The sequence below is a fragment of the Struthio camelus genome, chromosome 19 (assembly GCF_040807025.1).
Source record: "Struthio camelus isolate bStrCam1 chromosome 19, bStrCam1.hap1, whole genome shotgun sequence".
Taxonomy (NCBI): Eukaryota; Metazoa; Chordata; class Aves; order Struthioniformes; family Struthionidae; genus Struthio; species Struthio camelus.
The window spans coordinates 11,507,922-11,525,599 of NC_090960.1; the positions used below are offsets into that span (position 1 = coordinate 11,507,922).

At 52.9% G+C, this 17,678-nt stretch overlaps 1 protein-coding gene across 1 annotated transcript in view; it reads right to left on the reverse strand.

Annotated features, from left to right (window-relative positions):
• Positions 1–15,847, reverse strand: part of LOC138061621 (heparan sulfate glucosamine 3-O-sulfotransferase 3A1-like) — a 54,120-nt gene extending 38,273 nt beyond the window's left edge. Inside the window, exon 1 of the mRNA XM_068913806.1 lies at positions 15,211–15,847. Coding sequence (XP_068769907.1) covers positions 15,211–15,797 — 587 coding nt within the window. The 5' untranslated portion in view covers positions 15,798–15,847. The remainder of the gene's footprint in view (positions 1–15,210) is intronic.
• Between the last annotated feature and the right edge of the window lie 1,831 nt (positions 15,848–17,678).

The following is a 17,678-nucleotide window of genomic DNA, read 5'->3' on the forward strand; positions in this document are numbered from 1 at the left end:
TGCCGGCACCCAACACACAACAAAACCACATCGCCTGCCCTATGGAGAGTCCAGGACACACCAATACGGGAACACTTGGTAATAATGAGATAAGAACTGGCCATCCTGGCTCAAACAAGGAGCAGAAGCAGCCAAACACAAAAATTGTTGCCACTTGGTTCGAGATATTTAACATCCAGCCTTTCAAACCTTCAGCTCCTTGCCAGGAAATTCAGAGCTTGTTCTCGGGAAGTTGGTATTCCTATTTTTGTTGGCAAAACTAGTTTTAGTAGGCAGTTTTCTTTCCGCCCAGGTACGCGCCCAGCTCTCCAGCCTCCTTCACACGCACCTTCTCCCTAGCATAAAGTTTCTCTTCTCCGTGACGTGATCTCCTGCTGCAGGAAGCAGGGTCCTGGCAATGCACATTTCTCTGACGCTTTGCAGGATGCTGTGGATGCCCCAGGATGTATTGCTTTCCAGCCTCTCCTCATAGCTGCGGATGGAGCTCGGGGCACCCCAGCCACGGATCGGCCCTTTTCCATGTGTTTATTTACTTTGAACCAGATTGCGAATGGGGCCTGGCCACCATCACGCTGTACCGCGGGGTAATACAGTACTTGCAAAGCTACAGAACTAGGAGAGCCTGGTGTAGCTGCATGTAGTCTAGCAGCATCCAGGATTTGAGAAACGTCAAGGAAAGGGGATCTTTTGCTCAGGTATTACGTGCATCCGCCGGCGAGCTCACAGAACGAAGCCTGGGGATGCTCTCGGTCTCCTCCAGCGCGGAGTCAGCCCACCTAGCCCAAATCCCTTAGCAGCAATTTGAATGCGGGTGGCTCAATCAACATGAGGTAGATTGACACAAGCGGGCGCCTCTCAGACGGTCCAAGTGGAGACATAAACTCCTGGCAGAGGGGCAGGAGGGAGCAGACCCCGGGAAGAGAAACTGAGCCTTAAAACTACATAAATCTGAATGGCTGTTCAGAAAGTTCAGATGTGTTTACCCAGCTCTCACTTGCCACATGTGATAAAGGAGATTATATATATATATATATAATTTTTTTTTTTTTGTCCGCATCTGTTACTATCCTTCACCTCTTTGAGCTCAGATGAGAGCTACAAGCCATTTATTTGCTCAGCTTGGTGGGGCTGGTTGGATAACACAAACCGCCTGGCTAATTCCCAGCAAGTCATTTATCACCTGTGTTACTTCACCTGTCTTCCTAATCCCAGCTCCATCATAGCCTCCTAAAACCTCGTCGTCATTCCCTTGCTAGAGCGAGGAAGCGGCTGTTTTCCCAAAGCAGAAAGCACACTCTGGTGTAGCTGAATGGATTTACTCTCAAGAGCAAACTTCTAATACCAGCGTGCTGCACTTGCGCGAAGCGGATGGAAGCCAATACAGCCCAACGTGATACAGGCTTCGAGTTTGGCAATGACTGAACTAACATAGTAACACACATATCCAGGCTCTTTGTTACAAAAAGTGCAATTCCAGCGGGATTTATCCAGACTTTTTACTCTGAACTGCAAGACACTGCCCTGAGGCAGGGGCAGAGAGACGTTACAAGGATTTGATGTTCATTAATTTTGAGATGACCTAGACTGCGGGTGCAAAGCGCAACTCTTCCTTCTTTCCTAACCACCACCAATCATTTGAGTGCCAACTGGAAAATTCGTCTCCTCGCAGAAAATGTATTTCTAACTAGATAACACAGATCATATTTTTCCATAGACAATGGTTCTGTCTAAGTTGTTATAATAGCCCGGCTGGGTCATGGCAAAGGTCCATCTAACCTCCACAACCAGCAGCACAACTGGGTGCTGTCTGGCTCCCTTCTTCCTGCCACACACTGCTCCCACACATTCCTTGGTGCTCTGGGTCCCAGACGAAGAGCCCTGGCAAGAGCTAATCCCACGGTGCCAGGAAGCCACTTAGAGCCGGAGACCCACGTAGGATGGCTGTGGCCTCCCCGTCATGCAGGGCCAAAGCCCTGTCGCATTCCATCAGTGGCACAGCTTTGCCCCAGCATTCGCTCCCGTCTCCCACCAGCGATGGGACACCTGGACTTAGGGAGGATCCTCGCTGTCTGCAGCACAGCAGGAAAGAAAAACCTGTGCGTGCAAGGTTGCTACTGGGCAGCCTGCAGCATGCTGTGCCGGAGCCTCCTCCACATGGTCGCTGTGAAATCTCCCTCTCAGCAGCTCCTGGCCACCAGTCACAGAGCCAATGTCTAGCTAAGCCCAAGAGCTCCCTTCCTGGAGCAATCTCACGGCTCACCAATGCTTGGGAATGCAAAGCACATGCATGAATGCAGGGGAAGGAGGAAAAGATGCACAGTGAACATCTCCAGGGGATAAAGGTCCAGCTAAGCCTCCTCAGGGAGGCAGCTGACCTCGCTACAGCTGGGGAGCTGGGAGAACAACAGCCCCAAGCCCAGCAGCAGGCAGAAAGGAGCATGCCAGCTCTGGTAAACCTGTCACCCTGAATGCTTCAGCAAACTGAGAATCTCAGTTTAAAAAAAAAAAAACAAAAACCCCTCTGAGCTGGCACAGCAGAGAGATGCCCGCTCGGTTCCCTCTGCTCCCAGGTCTGCCAGCAGCGAGAGCCCACAGTGCCGTGCTCGTCTCCCTGGGCTCAGACAGCCTCGAGCAGAGGGACCCAGTGATGAGCACAGGGATGTACAGAGGCTGAGGACTTCTCCTGAGGACAGCGCCCATGAAAGCGGTGCCAATAAACTGGCTGAAAGGAGAAAGGTAAAATTACTTATACCTATAGCAGCATAAGTCAAACTCTTGAACTGTTGCAACATACCTCTAATAATCTCATTAGTTACTTCAACCAGGCACAGGGCTTTGGTACCAAAAAGGGATGGAAAGTGCTTTTTCCATCAGTCCACACCCTGACTACAACATCCCTAGTGACTGCCCCAGCAGCCCCCTGAGAAAGCGGTTTTTGGTGACCCAGAAAGTCCATGGCAAGTCCTGGCTGGCCAACTGCAGCCAGAGGAAAAGCTACAAACAGACGTTCAGCTGCGGACACAGAAGAGCCTATCATATAAACTGATATGTGCGCACTATTGCACATTGTGTAAATGAGTGCACGGGCTCTATGATCATGAGAGGCAGGCAGCATCTGCTACAGCAGCCTCAGGGTTCGATCACTTCATACAGCAAGTGTTTTATGCAGGAGTTGTACTCTGGGGCTTCCACGAGGAATATGAGGTCACATAGCAAGCCATAGGTTAAAGAAAACCCTCTCTTTTATGTTAAAAGTGCACTGACCACACTTGTACCCTGTGCTTTGCAAGGGTCCAACCTTCAAAATCTTCTGTGAGATGGATTTACTTTTCTCCTGGCTGGCTCTAGTCACAGCCCTTGAGGACAGGCCCTCGCTCAGAGCCTTTTCTGGGGGAGATGAAGAAAAGCCATTCATTGTCGGGCTACTTGGCAATACAGCTCAAAGTCCTACCCTGGAGGAGAGCAACTGCAGTTGAAAGAGCCCCGTGGGTTGTACACTGCCTTCTGGTGCTCCCCATGCTGTGGCTAGCGTTGATTCCCCTAGAAGCTGCGCTTGGCATTGTTTTCCAGATAGCAAAAAGCACCTCCAAAAATTGCAGTCTGTCTTGACTCACCCGTAAGAGAAGCAGGCTGCTAGATGAGAGTGAGCGCTGAATTGCTCCAGTCTACCAATGCAGCCACATGTGTGTGCTCAGCACCCCTGCAGCCTCCTCCTCCTCTTGGCTCTGCCATGCTGGAGAAGCAGGTTGGGAGCTAGGGCTGCATGCAGCCAAGGAAAGCCAGATGGGGCTGGGAGGCCCTGGAGGTCCTGCCAGCCATGGGCAGGAGGTACAGGAGGCAAAATTGGAGGGACAACTGTGAGCAGAGCCAAGCCACAAAACGCTTGGAAAATGCCCATCACAAGCACTCAGCTTTGTTTTCCTTCGGCATTGGGAGGCTGAGACACTTTCCAAAAGGTTCACAGGAAGTGAGGGAAGGTTGTGGGCCAACTGCCACGGGAACACTCTACTTCCTAATGCCAGCTCAACCATGGGGCTCCGGAGAGATTTTCCAGGCTGCAAACCAGGGGCGCTTGGGCTTTTCCTCCCCAGCACAGAGCTGCTCCCTTCCCAGGGCACCGAACCTGTGTGGAGGGGTGCTCTGTGGCCACACGTTGGTGGGAACAACATGCACAGCCCAGGTCCTGCAGAGGAGAAGGTTGAGCCAACCACTGCAGCAAGTCCCCAAGTTTCCCTCCTCCCTCCACCAAGGCTGTTCACTCCTGCCTGTAAACCTGGCTCAGCCACATGGTCGTAGCCCTGTGCCAACACAGGTAGCTCACCTCCAAGAGAAGACACTAGACAGACAGCTGTTGAAAACAGTTTGGGCAAGGTCTAGCTCGTATGAGAGGGACAACTCCCTTACAAATGCCTGACTCCACAAGCCACATTTAGCTGAAAGTTCTTCCAAAAGTATCAAGTTCAAGCCACTTTTCTCAATATCCTTTTAAATGAAGCCTTCTAGCTTTTCCTTCCAAAAGAATGATTTTGTTTTCTAGTTGACATATATAAAGAGGAGGAGCTACGGTGAGCTTTAATTCACACATCTTGACTGACTGAAACTACGATTTTCACCCCATTTTTCAACAAGCCATTGATCCAAAACTGCACTCCTCTCCCACAGCTCTAAGTCTCAATAGCTGTGCTCTGCTCGCCGCATGCAATGAGATTTGGCTTTTGGTTTTTGCCTTCTTTAAAGATGATGGAAGAGCTAACCACCACTGTCATACAGATAAAAGACTGACAAGTACCAGGCAAATACTTACAGGCAAACTTTAATATTCACACATACTTCTGCAGTACAGGAAGCCAGGAATATTCTATAACATTAGCTTTACCCCTTGCCATGACACACAGCTTTTGCACCAAAAAATCCCAAGTCATTTTGCAGGTCATTGGAGAGATCACTTCCCTGCCACTGAAAGTCACAACTGCTCCTGAGCTGGAGGCCAGCAGTGGGCCTCTGCCAGAAACATGCTGCCCAGCACATCTGTGAATGGGGAACAAAGACAACTGGAGCCAATTGGAACTGTGGAGTTAATTTTTAGGGACCAAGAATAGAATTACCTGAGCTGGAATTTAGCCCGGACAAGAGGATTAACACCCCCAGCTCTTGTAAGAGGAGTCAGAAGAACTTTCCATGACCTTCAGCATGAGGACCAGTTTCAGGTGTAGCACAAGGCTGACCATCTATGGGCAGCACAGGGGTGCAAAGGGGGCTGACGCAGGCACGAGTTCAACATCTGCTGAATCCCCATCACTGATACTTCTATCAGACAGACTCCCTTCCTACCAGTTATAGAAGATCAACAACAACATGAAGTAGATGTCAAGGGGTCCCACATGCTAAGCCTAGGTTTGCCAGAGCCACTGCGTGCCTTTCAGCAAGTGAGCTTTCTGCCTCAGTTTCCCCACTAGTAGAGTGGGGATTCCCCCACTCCACCGAGGCTAACGACGTCCATGGCGTTTCCTTAACCAACGGACCTGCATCACCAAGTACTTTTGGCAGCATTCAACCTGACCACTAAACTGACTGCCAAGCTGAGCAGAAGCAAGTGACTGTTCTCCCTCATGAAGACACTATTACTGTTGCACATCAGTTGCACCCATGCAGTCAGTTCCTGGAGGAAGACAGCAGCAAGTCTTGGAAATCCTAGCTGAATCCAGACCCAGCTGGCTTGGCCTTGGGCTGGTGGGGCACCTATAACTCCCACCTTCTCGCAAACATTGGCGACAGAGCAGAGCAATTTGCTCAGGGCTGTTTCCAAGAAGGAACTTCCCAAGGCAGGTTGACCTCTGAGGGCTTCCTGGTTCAGTTTTGCAGAGCTGAGAGATTCAAAGCTGCTTGCTGGGGATCAGGAGATTGACTCCTCTACTCAGCTCAGAATGTGGGAGGTGGGATCTCGGTCCAGCATGATGGCAGCGGATCCCTGACCTTCCTGGGCAGATCCTGTCAATGCCAAAGTTTCTCATGATTCCTTGTGTGCCTTTCATACCAAATTTCTCCTAGAAGGGCTGATGTGTTTGGAGCAGCTACCCTCTGACAAGGCCTTTCAGATAAGCCCTGCTACATGGGCCATGGTCTGGAAGCTGCCAGACTCAAGAGGGACAGCCCTGCTGCAGGCTCTGCTAACAAATCTCAGCAGCGCTCTCACTGCAGTCATGGGTTTTGCCCAATCAAGAAATCAAGGCCCATTCACTACACGTTACTAATTACACCCAGGTAACGTGCTGCTCCCCACCACCCCAGGACAGGCCTGGACGTTCCTCATCCCATGTGGACAGGTCCAGCAAGAGAAGGGGAAAGATGTGTCCTGCCCCTTTGGGCGGCAGGGGAACCTCAACCTGGGGATGATCTCCAGGTGCACAAGTTGCCTTAGAAATCCCAGGGGAAAGAGCAGTGTCTGAAGCCCCTTCGCCCCAGTAAGGGGCTGACAGACCCCCAAAACCAGCTAGCCCTGCAAAGGAGGAGGCAGGGAGGTGTGCAGCAAGCATAAGCAGAACCAGGAGCAGCCGGGGAGCCTGCCCAGTGCAGAATTAATGGCATTTAGAAGAATAATTTTGGCTCCAAGAAATGCCATGCCTCTTCATAGAGTTTGCTCTTTTGAGAGCACACACAGCACCACAGCTCACTTTGAAGCAGATGCCTCCAAAGCCGCAGGAGGATGCTCAAGGCGCTACCCTGCTTGGTGGCCACAGGGGCCTGGCAAGCCTCTTCTTCACTACTTCAAGCACTGAAGGAGCTCTTCAGAGCCCAGACTTGGTGAGACCAGAGGAAGCTGTGGCCAAGAACCGCACTCGCTCTGGTCCTGATAACTCTGCTAACACTCAGGAGATGGACAGGTCATTCAGCCCTGGGCCCAGGCGTCCTTCCAAACCCCTCTTTGCTGAGACTTAAAGCAGAACTTGGCAAGACACAAGCTGGCGTGAGAGTCAATCAAAGCTTGAGCTTTCAAAATTGAAGGGATTTGAGGCAAAAGTTTCCAGGCAGCAGGAAAAATTCCAGCGCCAACAAAGTTGACACCCAAAACCAGAGAAAACAGCACCTCCAGCCGGCGTGTTACAGGGGACTCAGAGCACGCTGGAACCAATGGACCTGCAGTGCTGCCCCGTCCCTAGCGCTTGGCCCCAAACTGCCTCTGCCTGCGGCCGCGGGCTCATGGTGACACAGAAGTTCATTCCCTCAGCTAAAGCAAATGAGCCTCTTAGCGCATTTAAAAGTAAAAGTGTACAAGACCCCCCCCACCCTGCTGTGGGCAGGCTCCTCTTACCCCATTTCTCCGCGTTCTCTTCACTTCCTGCTTTTTGGTTGCTAACCCCGTGCCAGAGGGGTCAGGACACTTCCATGAGATGTCCTGCAGTTTCCTCACCTGTTTTATTCTGAGCTGGAACATGCCAGCATTTGGGGAGTTCTCCTAAAAAGAGGATTTCCTAACCATTTCAGTTCAGTTAGTGCAGAAGTGTTTCAATAATGTTGAAGCATTCTGATATATGATACTAAATGTTACCATACAAAGTGGAAAGGAATTGTTAAATGCAATGTTTTAGAGACCAAAGATGCATGTGTGCATGTACGCACATACATACAGACTATCAGATAAACAAGGAGGTCAAAACAATTGATACAATTTTGATATTTTCCCATAAAAGGCTTCACCAGAAAGCACACACTCCAGTAGGGCGATCTTTTCCAATGAGAAATGTCAGGACAAAGCATTCTGACTTTTTGAAATTTTCAGCAGAAAAATACCCTGTGGGGGACGAGGGGAAAATAATAATTTGCTGGCTTCACATAGCAAAGCTGTGCTTGAATTTGACCATCTCTCAACAGAGGAAGTTGTTTGTCAGACCTGATCCGGGCGATCAGCTCCCTGTTGACAACCATCAGCTGGGCTCAGAAAAGCAGAGCCACCTGGCTCAGCAAGGCTGGGGCTGGGGACATCACTCCAGGACCAGCCACAGCCAGGGTCCAAAAGGATCAGGCTGAAGCTTGGTGGAGACGCAACCAAGGCAAGGAGGGAGCAGGAGCTGGGAGCCACCCGCAAGCTCCAGCCCTGCCGCAACAGCGTGCACTAGGCTGATGTAGTCTCTGGTTCCCAAAACAGCCCTGGGACAGAGAGGGGAAGTTTCTCTTCGCAGCCTGCTGGGCTCCAATCTCTCACCAAACCGTGCTTGGCAGCATCCTGGCGTTTGTGGGAGTTTGAGCAAGGATCTTTATATCTTTGTAACAGATGGCATTGCAACAGAAAGAGCATATTATGAATCTCCTCGCTTCTAAGAGGCAAGAAGGATGATCTTGCCGTGCACGAAGGGAACCAGCGATTTCTTTTGCTGAAAAAAAATTCTTCCTACAGAATCACATCACTTGATGAAAGAAACATCAAGAATAATTCACTTCCTCAAGCAACTATTTATATTCCAGCAGTAGGCCTTAGCCCACCAACATGCTCACATGAAGAGTACTCCTGGAGCCAATAGGCTGCTCCCGACTACGAGGGCTCAAGAGAGTGCAGCTTAGAGGTTAATGCATTTAACTCCAAAGCACAGAGAAATGGATGTCCCGGGAGGTAGGTTACGTAGGAGACTGGACTGGCTCAAGTAGAGACACCGGCCACTGTCACAATCCCTGGGGACTCCAGTCCTACAAACCTTGTAGGAAGCCAAGGTTCAGTCGGTAAGGCTGCACCTAACGGTAAGAGCCACAGTGTCCAACGCCAGGAATGTAACTTTAACTGCAACCTAATCCATTTCCCTTCCATAATACCTGTACGTAATGAGAATTTGCAAAGATTTATGGCCACAACAATTGCCCTTTCTCCCCCTCACCAGCCTCTTATGTTTCACTGCAAAAGCAGTTTGGGTTACCTCGATATTCTCCAGGGAAAAAGCATAATTAGCAGCTAAGAAGTTTTAGTGCATACGTAAGCGAGAGAGTGTGCACGGGGGGGGTTATTCTCAGGTTTTCTGATCACTTGTTCTTTCCAAAGAGTTCAGAGCAATGGAACCAGCTCCCTTCCCCCCACTAAGACCTAACTACTTTTATTATGGACTTCAAAAGCTCAGGGTGAAATCCTAGCTTGGCAGAGGTGATGCATTGGTGGTGCTGGAACTTCGTCCCGAGACCCCAGACTCGACATAATTACCCACAGGGGACCCCACAGTGGCAGCAGAGCTGATCACAGGACAAAAGGCTACTCATCTAGGTAGGAATTTGTAAGATCAGGCCTTAAAGGAAGACTAACGATTTAAGTGGAGTAAATCTGCTTCTTCTGCAAAGAGCATCACAATTTTTGCCATAAATGGGCTCTCACCCCAGCCAGCTGGAGCTTCGTACTGCTTTTCACAAGACCTGGCTCTATGAATTTAACTGACAAAATCTTGGACAGTCAAGGCCATATTTTCAAGATTGCTCAGCACCGACAGGCAGGACCAGAGGAGACCCAGCTTTCCAAAGGCACCCTAGTGCCCCAGGGCCCCAGCCAGAGCCGGGCAGAGCAGTGGCACTGATCCCTGCCACGTGCCTGTGCCTCGGGGACCGGGGCAGAACGCAGGGCTGAAGATGAAGACGGGACGTGCTGACTTCTTAGGAACCCTGGCATGTGCCCCGCACAAGACTGCAGGAACTGCCAACAGTCCAATAAAACCTCAATTGCTTATTTTGATGCTTTACAGTGGGAACAGGGTTGTCTGAACTTCCCTCTCTCGATAGCCCCCCCTTGTACTGCAAACCAGAGATTCACCCCATCAGCAGGAACAGGCACGAACTCTGGATATGAATATCTCCACCCAGCAGAAAATGAAGGCAATACATATATATGCAAAATGCTTAAAAGCACCACCAAAAATAGTAACCTTTCAGAGGTTATTTCAGGAAAAATTGCAGGGGAAAGACCCTGATTCATGCTCTTTGCACAGCCAGCCCAGACCTTGCTGGGGTACGTGTCTGGACAGTGCCATGTCCAGATGGTCCTTCAGATGTGTACGCTAGATGGCACTCCACCTCACGCAAGAGGACAGCAAGCCGAAGCTCTCCCAAGGCTCCCGGCACTATCCGGCTGCGAGAGTGGTGGGGATGAAGCGAGTCTCAGTAGGAACAGCCCCTCTGCGGCTGCCTGCCTGGTGCCCTTGCTGCCTCATGCGTGCTTTGCTCTGCTGCGGAGATGGCCCAGGCGTTATCCCCACGCTGGAGAGAGGGTACCCTGGACCCCCCGACCCTGTGGTCCACAACCCCTGTGATGCAGGGCAGGGCCACTCCTCCCATTTTACAGATGGGAAACTGAGGCACACCAAGACATCAGCCCAAACTCCACAAGCAGTAGGGTACCTACCTTCCAATGATTTCAATTTTTTACCCCAATGCCTCAGAGTATCTGAGCTCAGGGACTTGCCCAAGGTCACATTTGAAGGCAGTGGCAAAGAAGATTAACGTCGAAACCCAGTCACTATCTTTTCATAACTTACTGCGTGGTCCCAGCCCTGATCTCATCAACTTTCTCAGTGAGATCCTTCACCCCCTTGCCATTCCCCAGTGAGGACAACTCCCTTCACCCACCCATAAACCCACTCATCCTCCACTTCAACAGCTCCTTGGCCAGGAGGCTCGCACAGCGCCGAAGAGCCACAAAAAAGCCCGTCCCTAGACGCCGCCCTGCCGACAGGCACATTCTCATCTTTCTTTGCGCCTGCCTCAGCCTATCTCCACCTGTTGTTTACAGTGAATTATCTGCGCTTTGGGGCCAGGACCATCTTTTGTTCCTTTTTTCATACAGCACCTGGCACAGTGAGCTGGGTACGGGAAGGTATCCAGTTACACAGCTAATCAATAAACAAGGCCCGTCATCCACCTCAACTTCTGGCCATCCAAAGTTGCAATTTGCAGAAACTGCTGCAGGCTGTACTCGATGCTATTAGCAATGCAGATGTGCCTGGGAGACAAGGAGTTCCCCGAAGTTGGAGCAGGCTTGGCTAAACCAGGGCTTCCTACGAGCAGGTGTGCACAGAGCAGCAAGTGGAAAACCCCAAACCAGCTCAAACGTAATCCTCCAGTGGCACAAGTCATGTTCAGGGCTAGGCATGTTTTGAATGCTCACTGACTTAGCTAAGCTGCAGAGACTGCAAGGACGGGGTGAGGAAAGATGGAGAAGAACATTACGTTACCCTGAGGGAATGTTAAGGTACACTCTCATGGACATAGCCATGCAAGAGGGGCACTGCTGGCTCCTGCTATGGTGTCTCCCTCTTGCAGAGGGCTTTGCACCACGTCCTTTCTTCCTGATGGCTGTGGCTATCTCCTGCTACACCTGTAGCAAATGGCAATCATTTTTCCAAAGCGTCCCCTGCCACCGTCTGCAGATACGCCTGTCCCCCAGTCTTCCACTCCTCTGCTCGCTTCCACGGTAAAAACAGACCCCTGGACAGTGCTGCTGAATTATGGTGACCAGGAGACCCCATGGACCTCCAGGCCATCCAGTTCGACAAGAGTGGCCAAACTCTTCCATCCCCAGGGCTCAGATTTCACTGGGATTTGAGGCACAGGGGCTGGAAAACGGCACAAGAAGGTGGGCTGCAGCTGCGCCCAGCTGCTATGGGCACTTCCCCCCACCTCCTTCTCCTCCACCCCAGCCCTCTTCACCAACGGAAACATTTTCCATTCCCTTTGACTCAGGAACATCACTGGTTCCTTAGATTTAAAAAAAAAAAAAAAGAAAAGAGCCTTAGAGAAAAATCCCAAGACAACATTAATTAGGAGGAAGAACTCCCCAGATCTGGAAGCTTCAGGGAGGAGCAGTACTTAAACTCCCGACCTGATGGAGTAACTTTGAATCATCTTTCATCTTCCCCTGTATAGGGTGTGATCTAATGACATTAGCTTGGCTTCGCTCTAGTGGAATTGGCATCAGTGCAACAGAGGCAGGAAGATTAAAACATATGAAATAAGTGTTCCTGGGGTGACTGACAGTATAATGACATTCCAACAGGCAGCTCAATCAGCGCGAGACTAACAAAGGATCAGAGCAAAGCAGCAAGACTCACAGTATCACCCACAAATACACCTTTTTTTTTTTTTTTTTTAATCCCAGGCATTTTTCCCTTGACTGCATTAGCCCCCATCCTTGACGTTTTCCCCAGGCTGAATACGGCCATGTTCTGGGTGGGGGGTGGCAGTCCAACTCTGTTAAAACACATGCTCACCTGCTATTGAACTCTGCTAGCTCAATAGCCTTGTTCAGGGCTCGAGCAGAGACTTCTGTGCTGGAAAGTCAATGACACCATTGTGGGTTCGCGTCCCCCCCCCCCTTTTATCCCCCTACAAATAGAGGACTTGCAACAACTGAAAGGGAGAAAGCTGCTTCAGGCACACCGCTTCCCTCGCTATTCAACCCACACACGAGCACGCACGGAGGTGTTGCACTTCCCGAATTAAATCACTCCAATTGTTTTTTTTAAAACAAGCCTCTCTGCAGGGCAGCTGCCTTTTATGCAGCCACAATGCTGGCTAAGAGGAGAGCGATTATTCCACTTGATTTAACAGACAGCATTTTTGAGTGGGTCCGTGCATTGCTGGGCACCCCAGTAGGTGACAGGACTTTCCCGTGCCCAGCCTGGGCCTTAGGGGCCGCGGCCCTACAGGTACCGCCATCCGACCGGCCGCTTCGGGAGCATCACTGCTGCTGCAGCCACAGTTTATCCTCCCGTTTCTAAAGGTTGGGGCAATAGCAGCTGCTGCCAAAGCTGTTTGTTTGTTTCCAGGTGGAACCGCAGTCCCGTCTCGCCGAGCCCCCCGCAGACGTTGGGTTCCCAGCGTTCACGGGTGGCATCCCTGTGCCAGCTCCGTGCTGCCCGGGCCAGGCACCCGCAATCCCCCCCGCCAGAGCCCCTCGCTGCAGCGGGGCAGTTTATTCACAGCAGCGCCGACCCGCCTCGGAGCCCACGTTTGCTCTCCTCTGCTTGCGAACCGGTGTCGCTGCAAACAGCCACGAGCTTTCTGTTGCCCTAGCCAGGGCGCTCGCTAACCGCACCGATTTCCTGCAGGCGCTGAAAGCAACCCGAAGTGTTTATACCTTGTAACGATGCTGTTTAGTCTGACTGCTGGGAAGGGGGGGAAGAAAAAAAAAAAAAAACAAAAAAAACCCAAAATGCACGTGAAACCTAAGACTCCGATTCCAAAGATAAGGAGTCGGGACCGCTGGCAAACATCTGGCGGTTTCCCTGCCGCTGAACCCTAATCCAAGATCACAACAAACCTGTGGAAAGATACAGATATTTTTTAAAAGATGATTTATAACCGGCTGGTAACTGGTGACCAGGGGCCGACACCATCGCTCTAACATCGCTACGGGACTGCGTGTGTTAGTAAAGATTACTCATACAAGCGAGGCCTGCAAGATTAGGTCTCAAAGGAATAACCCCGCACAAAGAATTCACTGTACTTCAGCCTCCACAGGGCTAATAAAAAATAAAATAAAAAACGGTGAAATTCAGTGCATCAAATACCAGAACAAACAAACGGCACCAATTAACGGGCGTGCTCATGTACCAAACGGTACCACGTAATGATTGCACAAACAGCCTACGGGGCAGCACCTCGAATGGGTGAGGGCTGCAAGATCAAGACCAAACCTCTGGAAAAGTAAACCCAGACTAAGGGCTGTGCTCTGCTCTAAACGCCTGTGGCTCCTCCTCTGTCTAGGGCTGCGTTCCCTGCTCGGGCACGGTTCCCAGGAGCGGGGCTATCCCGGTGCCATCTGCTCCCTGGGGATTCAGGGGCACCATCCCAAAACCAGCTTTTCCCGAGTATCCACTGAAAGCCTCAGTACCTGCCATCCCAAAGCCCCATTTATTTTTCACAGTCAAGGCTCGATTGAAGTTCTTGAGGTTTTCAGATTTGTTTGCAATGGTTCCTTCCCGATACGGGGTCGGCATGTGGAAATCGGATAAGCGACACTAAAAATATAGCTCTGTAGACAGCTCCAGCCCACACAAAAGGAAATCTTTCTTCTCAGAGAACCCACACTCAGCAGCCTGCAAAAACCCAGCAGATTTCTAACACACCAGGTGATGCACAAGGAAGCTCATCGCTTCCACGTGTTAAGACTTTACATAAACACTCGGACTGTCAGTACTACCCTACTCCACACTTCAACACTGTCACTGCAATCTGAGCTAAAATCCTCCTCCTCTCAGCTAATAGCTGAGCTTAACATAAACATAAAACAAGCTCTGGGGGTCCTCGACATCCTTTCCTTTTTGCTCTTTCATTCAAGAAAGCCACGAGCACAGAGGCACTTTGCAAGAGAGCAGGTTCTGTCCCCCTCTAACCCGTCCTTTCCATAGGAACCTGCCAGAAAACACTCCTTTATTAACTTTGAAATGCATGGGAAGAACACGGAAACAAAACAAATCAGAATTCTGCCCCTCGGCTTTAGCGTTTGCGTTCTGGTTTTAAAGGGGATCCCTTTTACTTGGTTTTACTTGGTTTAAGGAAACGCCGATTAATTGAAAGAACCATATATATATATTTTGTTAGCAAGGTAAGGGCAAAGGTCGTGGTCCTGGAACTGACATTTTTTGGTAGTCACTACTGGGCTGCCGAAACATTCGCACGCGAAAGACGTTTCCCGCACACCGAATATAGGAAAGCCGCTTTTAACAGCTCCGTCTCCGGGCTGGGGTTTGCGAGAGGCAACAACGCATTTGGTGCTGCACCGAGCCAGCAGAGACCCTTTGCAAGGGGAGGCAGCCGGGGCGGGGGAGCCCCCCCCCCAAGCAAAACCCGGCAGCGGCAAGGCAAGGCCCCCCCCGCCTCCCTCGGGGTAGCTCGGCTGCCCCCGGCCCCCGCCCCGGGGTCCCCGCAGGCAGCGCCCCCCCGACGGCTCCCCCGGGACCTGCGCCCTGCCTGGGGGAGCAGGGATGGGATTGGGGGGGGGGGAGAGAGGGGTTGGGGGAGCGCGGAGCAGGGACGGGGGAGTGCGGAGCAGGGATGGGGATTTGAGGAGAGAGAAGGGGGATGCGGACTGGGGGGAAGCGGGTCTGGGGGATCTGGGGTGGCGGGTGGGCGGCGGAGGGGGCTCGGGCGGCCAGCGGGGGGCAGTGCCGGCTCGGGCATGGCCCCAGCCCGGTCGCGGTCGCGGTGCCCGCCGCGGTGCCGGGGCCTCCCGTACCTGTCCCGTACCTGTACCAGGCGAGGCCCCGCTCGTAGTTGCGGTCGAAGAAGTGGGGCTCGGCGCCCACGGCGCGGACGTCGGGGTGCACCCGCAGGAACTCCAGCAGCGCCCGCGTCCCGCCCTTCTTCACGCCGATGATGATGGCCTGCGGCAGCCGCTTGGTGCCGTCGCCCAGCAGCGGCGGGAGGGTGCCGGGCGCGCCCGCCGCGCTGCCCCCGCCGCCGCCGCCCGAGCCGCCGGCCCGGCTGCCGCCGCCGCCCCCGGCCGGCGCCTCCTCGCCCGGCGCCGCCTCCTGCCGCCGCCGCCGCTGCTGCTGCTTCAGCCGCTGCAGCAGCCGCTTGCGCCGGGCCGCCGCCGCCTGCCACGGGGGCAGCTCGGCCGAGCCGCCCAGGTACCCGCCGCCGCCGCCGCCCTCCTCCTCCTCCGAGGCGGCGCCCGCGGCGATGATGGGCCCGGGCAGGGTCTGGCAGCGGTCGGCCAGGCAGTAGAAGACATAGAGGGACATGAGGAGGGAGCAGAGCATCACCAGGAACTTCTTGAAGATGCTGCGGGGCAGGGGCTCGGCGGCGGGGGGGGCCGCCCCGCTCACGGCCATGCTGCCCCGAGGCGTCGGCCGGGCGCCCTGGCCATGCTCAGCATCCCCCCGCGCAGCGCGGCTCCTCCGCGCAGCGCCCGGCCCCGCGGGGGGCTGCGCGCCGCCGCGTCCCGCCACCCCCCCGGCCCGGCCTCAGGGGGGCATCGCCTGCCGCCGGGGGGGGGGGGGGGGGAGCTGGAGCCCGCCGCTCCCGCCGCCGCCGCCGGCGCTGGGGGCTCCGCGCCGCTCCCACGTGCGGCGGCGGCGGCGGAGCAAACTTCGGCGGAGACATCGCCGGGCGCGGGGCGGGGCGGCGGCCGGGCCGGGCCAATGGCGCGGCGGGGGCGTGCGGGGCCCCCGCGCCGCCCCCGGCCCCGGCCCCGCCGCCCCCGGCCCCGCCGCCGCCGCCGCCGCCGCCGCCCGGGCCGCTGCGGCGCGCTCGGGGCTCTGCCCCGAAGCAGCGGGCGGCGACGAGCCGGGGGAAGGCGGCCCGCTGCTCGGCCAAATCTGCGGGCTTTCGTACAGCCCCTGGGCTGCCTTCTGCCCAGCGCCGACCGCCAGCCGCCGGGCAGAGCGGCGGGAGCGGCGCGTCCCGGCTCCCCCCGGGAAGGCTGGTTTGTCCGCTGAACTCCGCGGGAGCTTCCCCTAAAGCGTGCGCGTCGCGCTGAGCCCGCAGCCGACCGCGCTCTCCCTGCCTTTCTGTCCGGCCGCCCGCACTCCTAGGCTAGCCCCGTCCCTCTGGTCTCTGAGCGCAAATTCCCGATGTAGCTCGTAAGCAGATCAATACTTTCACACGCGCCGCTCTTTGCACAGAGGAACAGACCCCCTTGAAATCAGTGAAACCACCGACATGAGTAGAAAATATATGTGCAGGATTACAGCCAACAGTTATGCCAAGCAGCGCCCCGAATACGGCAGAGAAAGACCTGAAGCCAGGTCTTTCCCCGCTCGCTTGGACAAACTACCCGCAGGCGAGCTGCAGAATCAGGCCCGCAGTTGGTAAGAAAAATACACAAACACAACATGATACGGCTCTCAGAATCTGCTCTTCTCCTTTGAGAGTACATAAAATGTGGAAATAGCTATCAGCTTCATGCCTCGGCTGCCTGATTCTAAGGGCTTCATTATTTCATTGCCTGTGGGAATGTCCTTTTAATTTGAAATGTTTGTCATAGATTACAGAATTTTTAAACAAACTTGCACATGAAACACTTGACTTAGATCTTTTTTTTTCTTCTGTTTAGCGTGGACCTAGCTAAGGAATTAAACTTCAACTACTTGGAAATAAAGCTGGTGTATCTGAACATTATTCAATAAAAAGGGGGAAAAAATTGCAAAGAATAATAATCAGCCATCTGCAGAGCTGGCTGACTAATAAAAATATTTTTCCAAATAGTAAACAGGCTCAAATTAATAACAAATGTTATTTGCAATGGATTATTCTATTAGATCTCCTCCCAACTTTATGACAGTTTTCCTCTCTAAGCAAAACAACTTATCTTTAGTACATGGATTTCAAACTCTATACCCAACCGAGCCGCGCTGCAGCCAGATCACTTTATCTGCAATTAGTGAACATGATTTCAACGCAGCATGCTTGGTGACTTCAAAATATTGTACTGTTTCAGGTATGTCAGTGCTTCAACTTGCAAGTAGATGCCTGGTGTGATTTACAAAAGGGTATAAGCAGGTTAGGCCCCTAACACCTCTAGGCAACTACTTACATCATTAGGAACCTAAATGCCTTTATAAACCTAGGCTGTGATCCAAAGCGCATTGAAGTCAATGAAAAGCCTTTGCTGACATCAATGGGCTTTGGAGTAGGCCCTATAGAAGGAACGTGATCAATGGGAAGTGGCTTGACTTCTTTATGCCAGTTATTACGATACTTTTCTCCTAGAC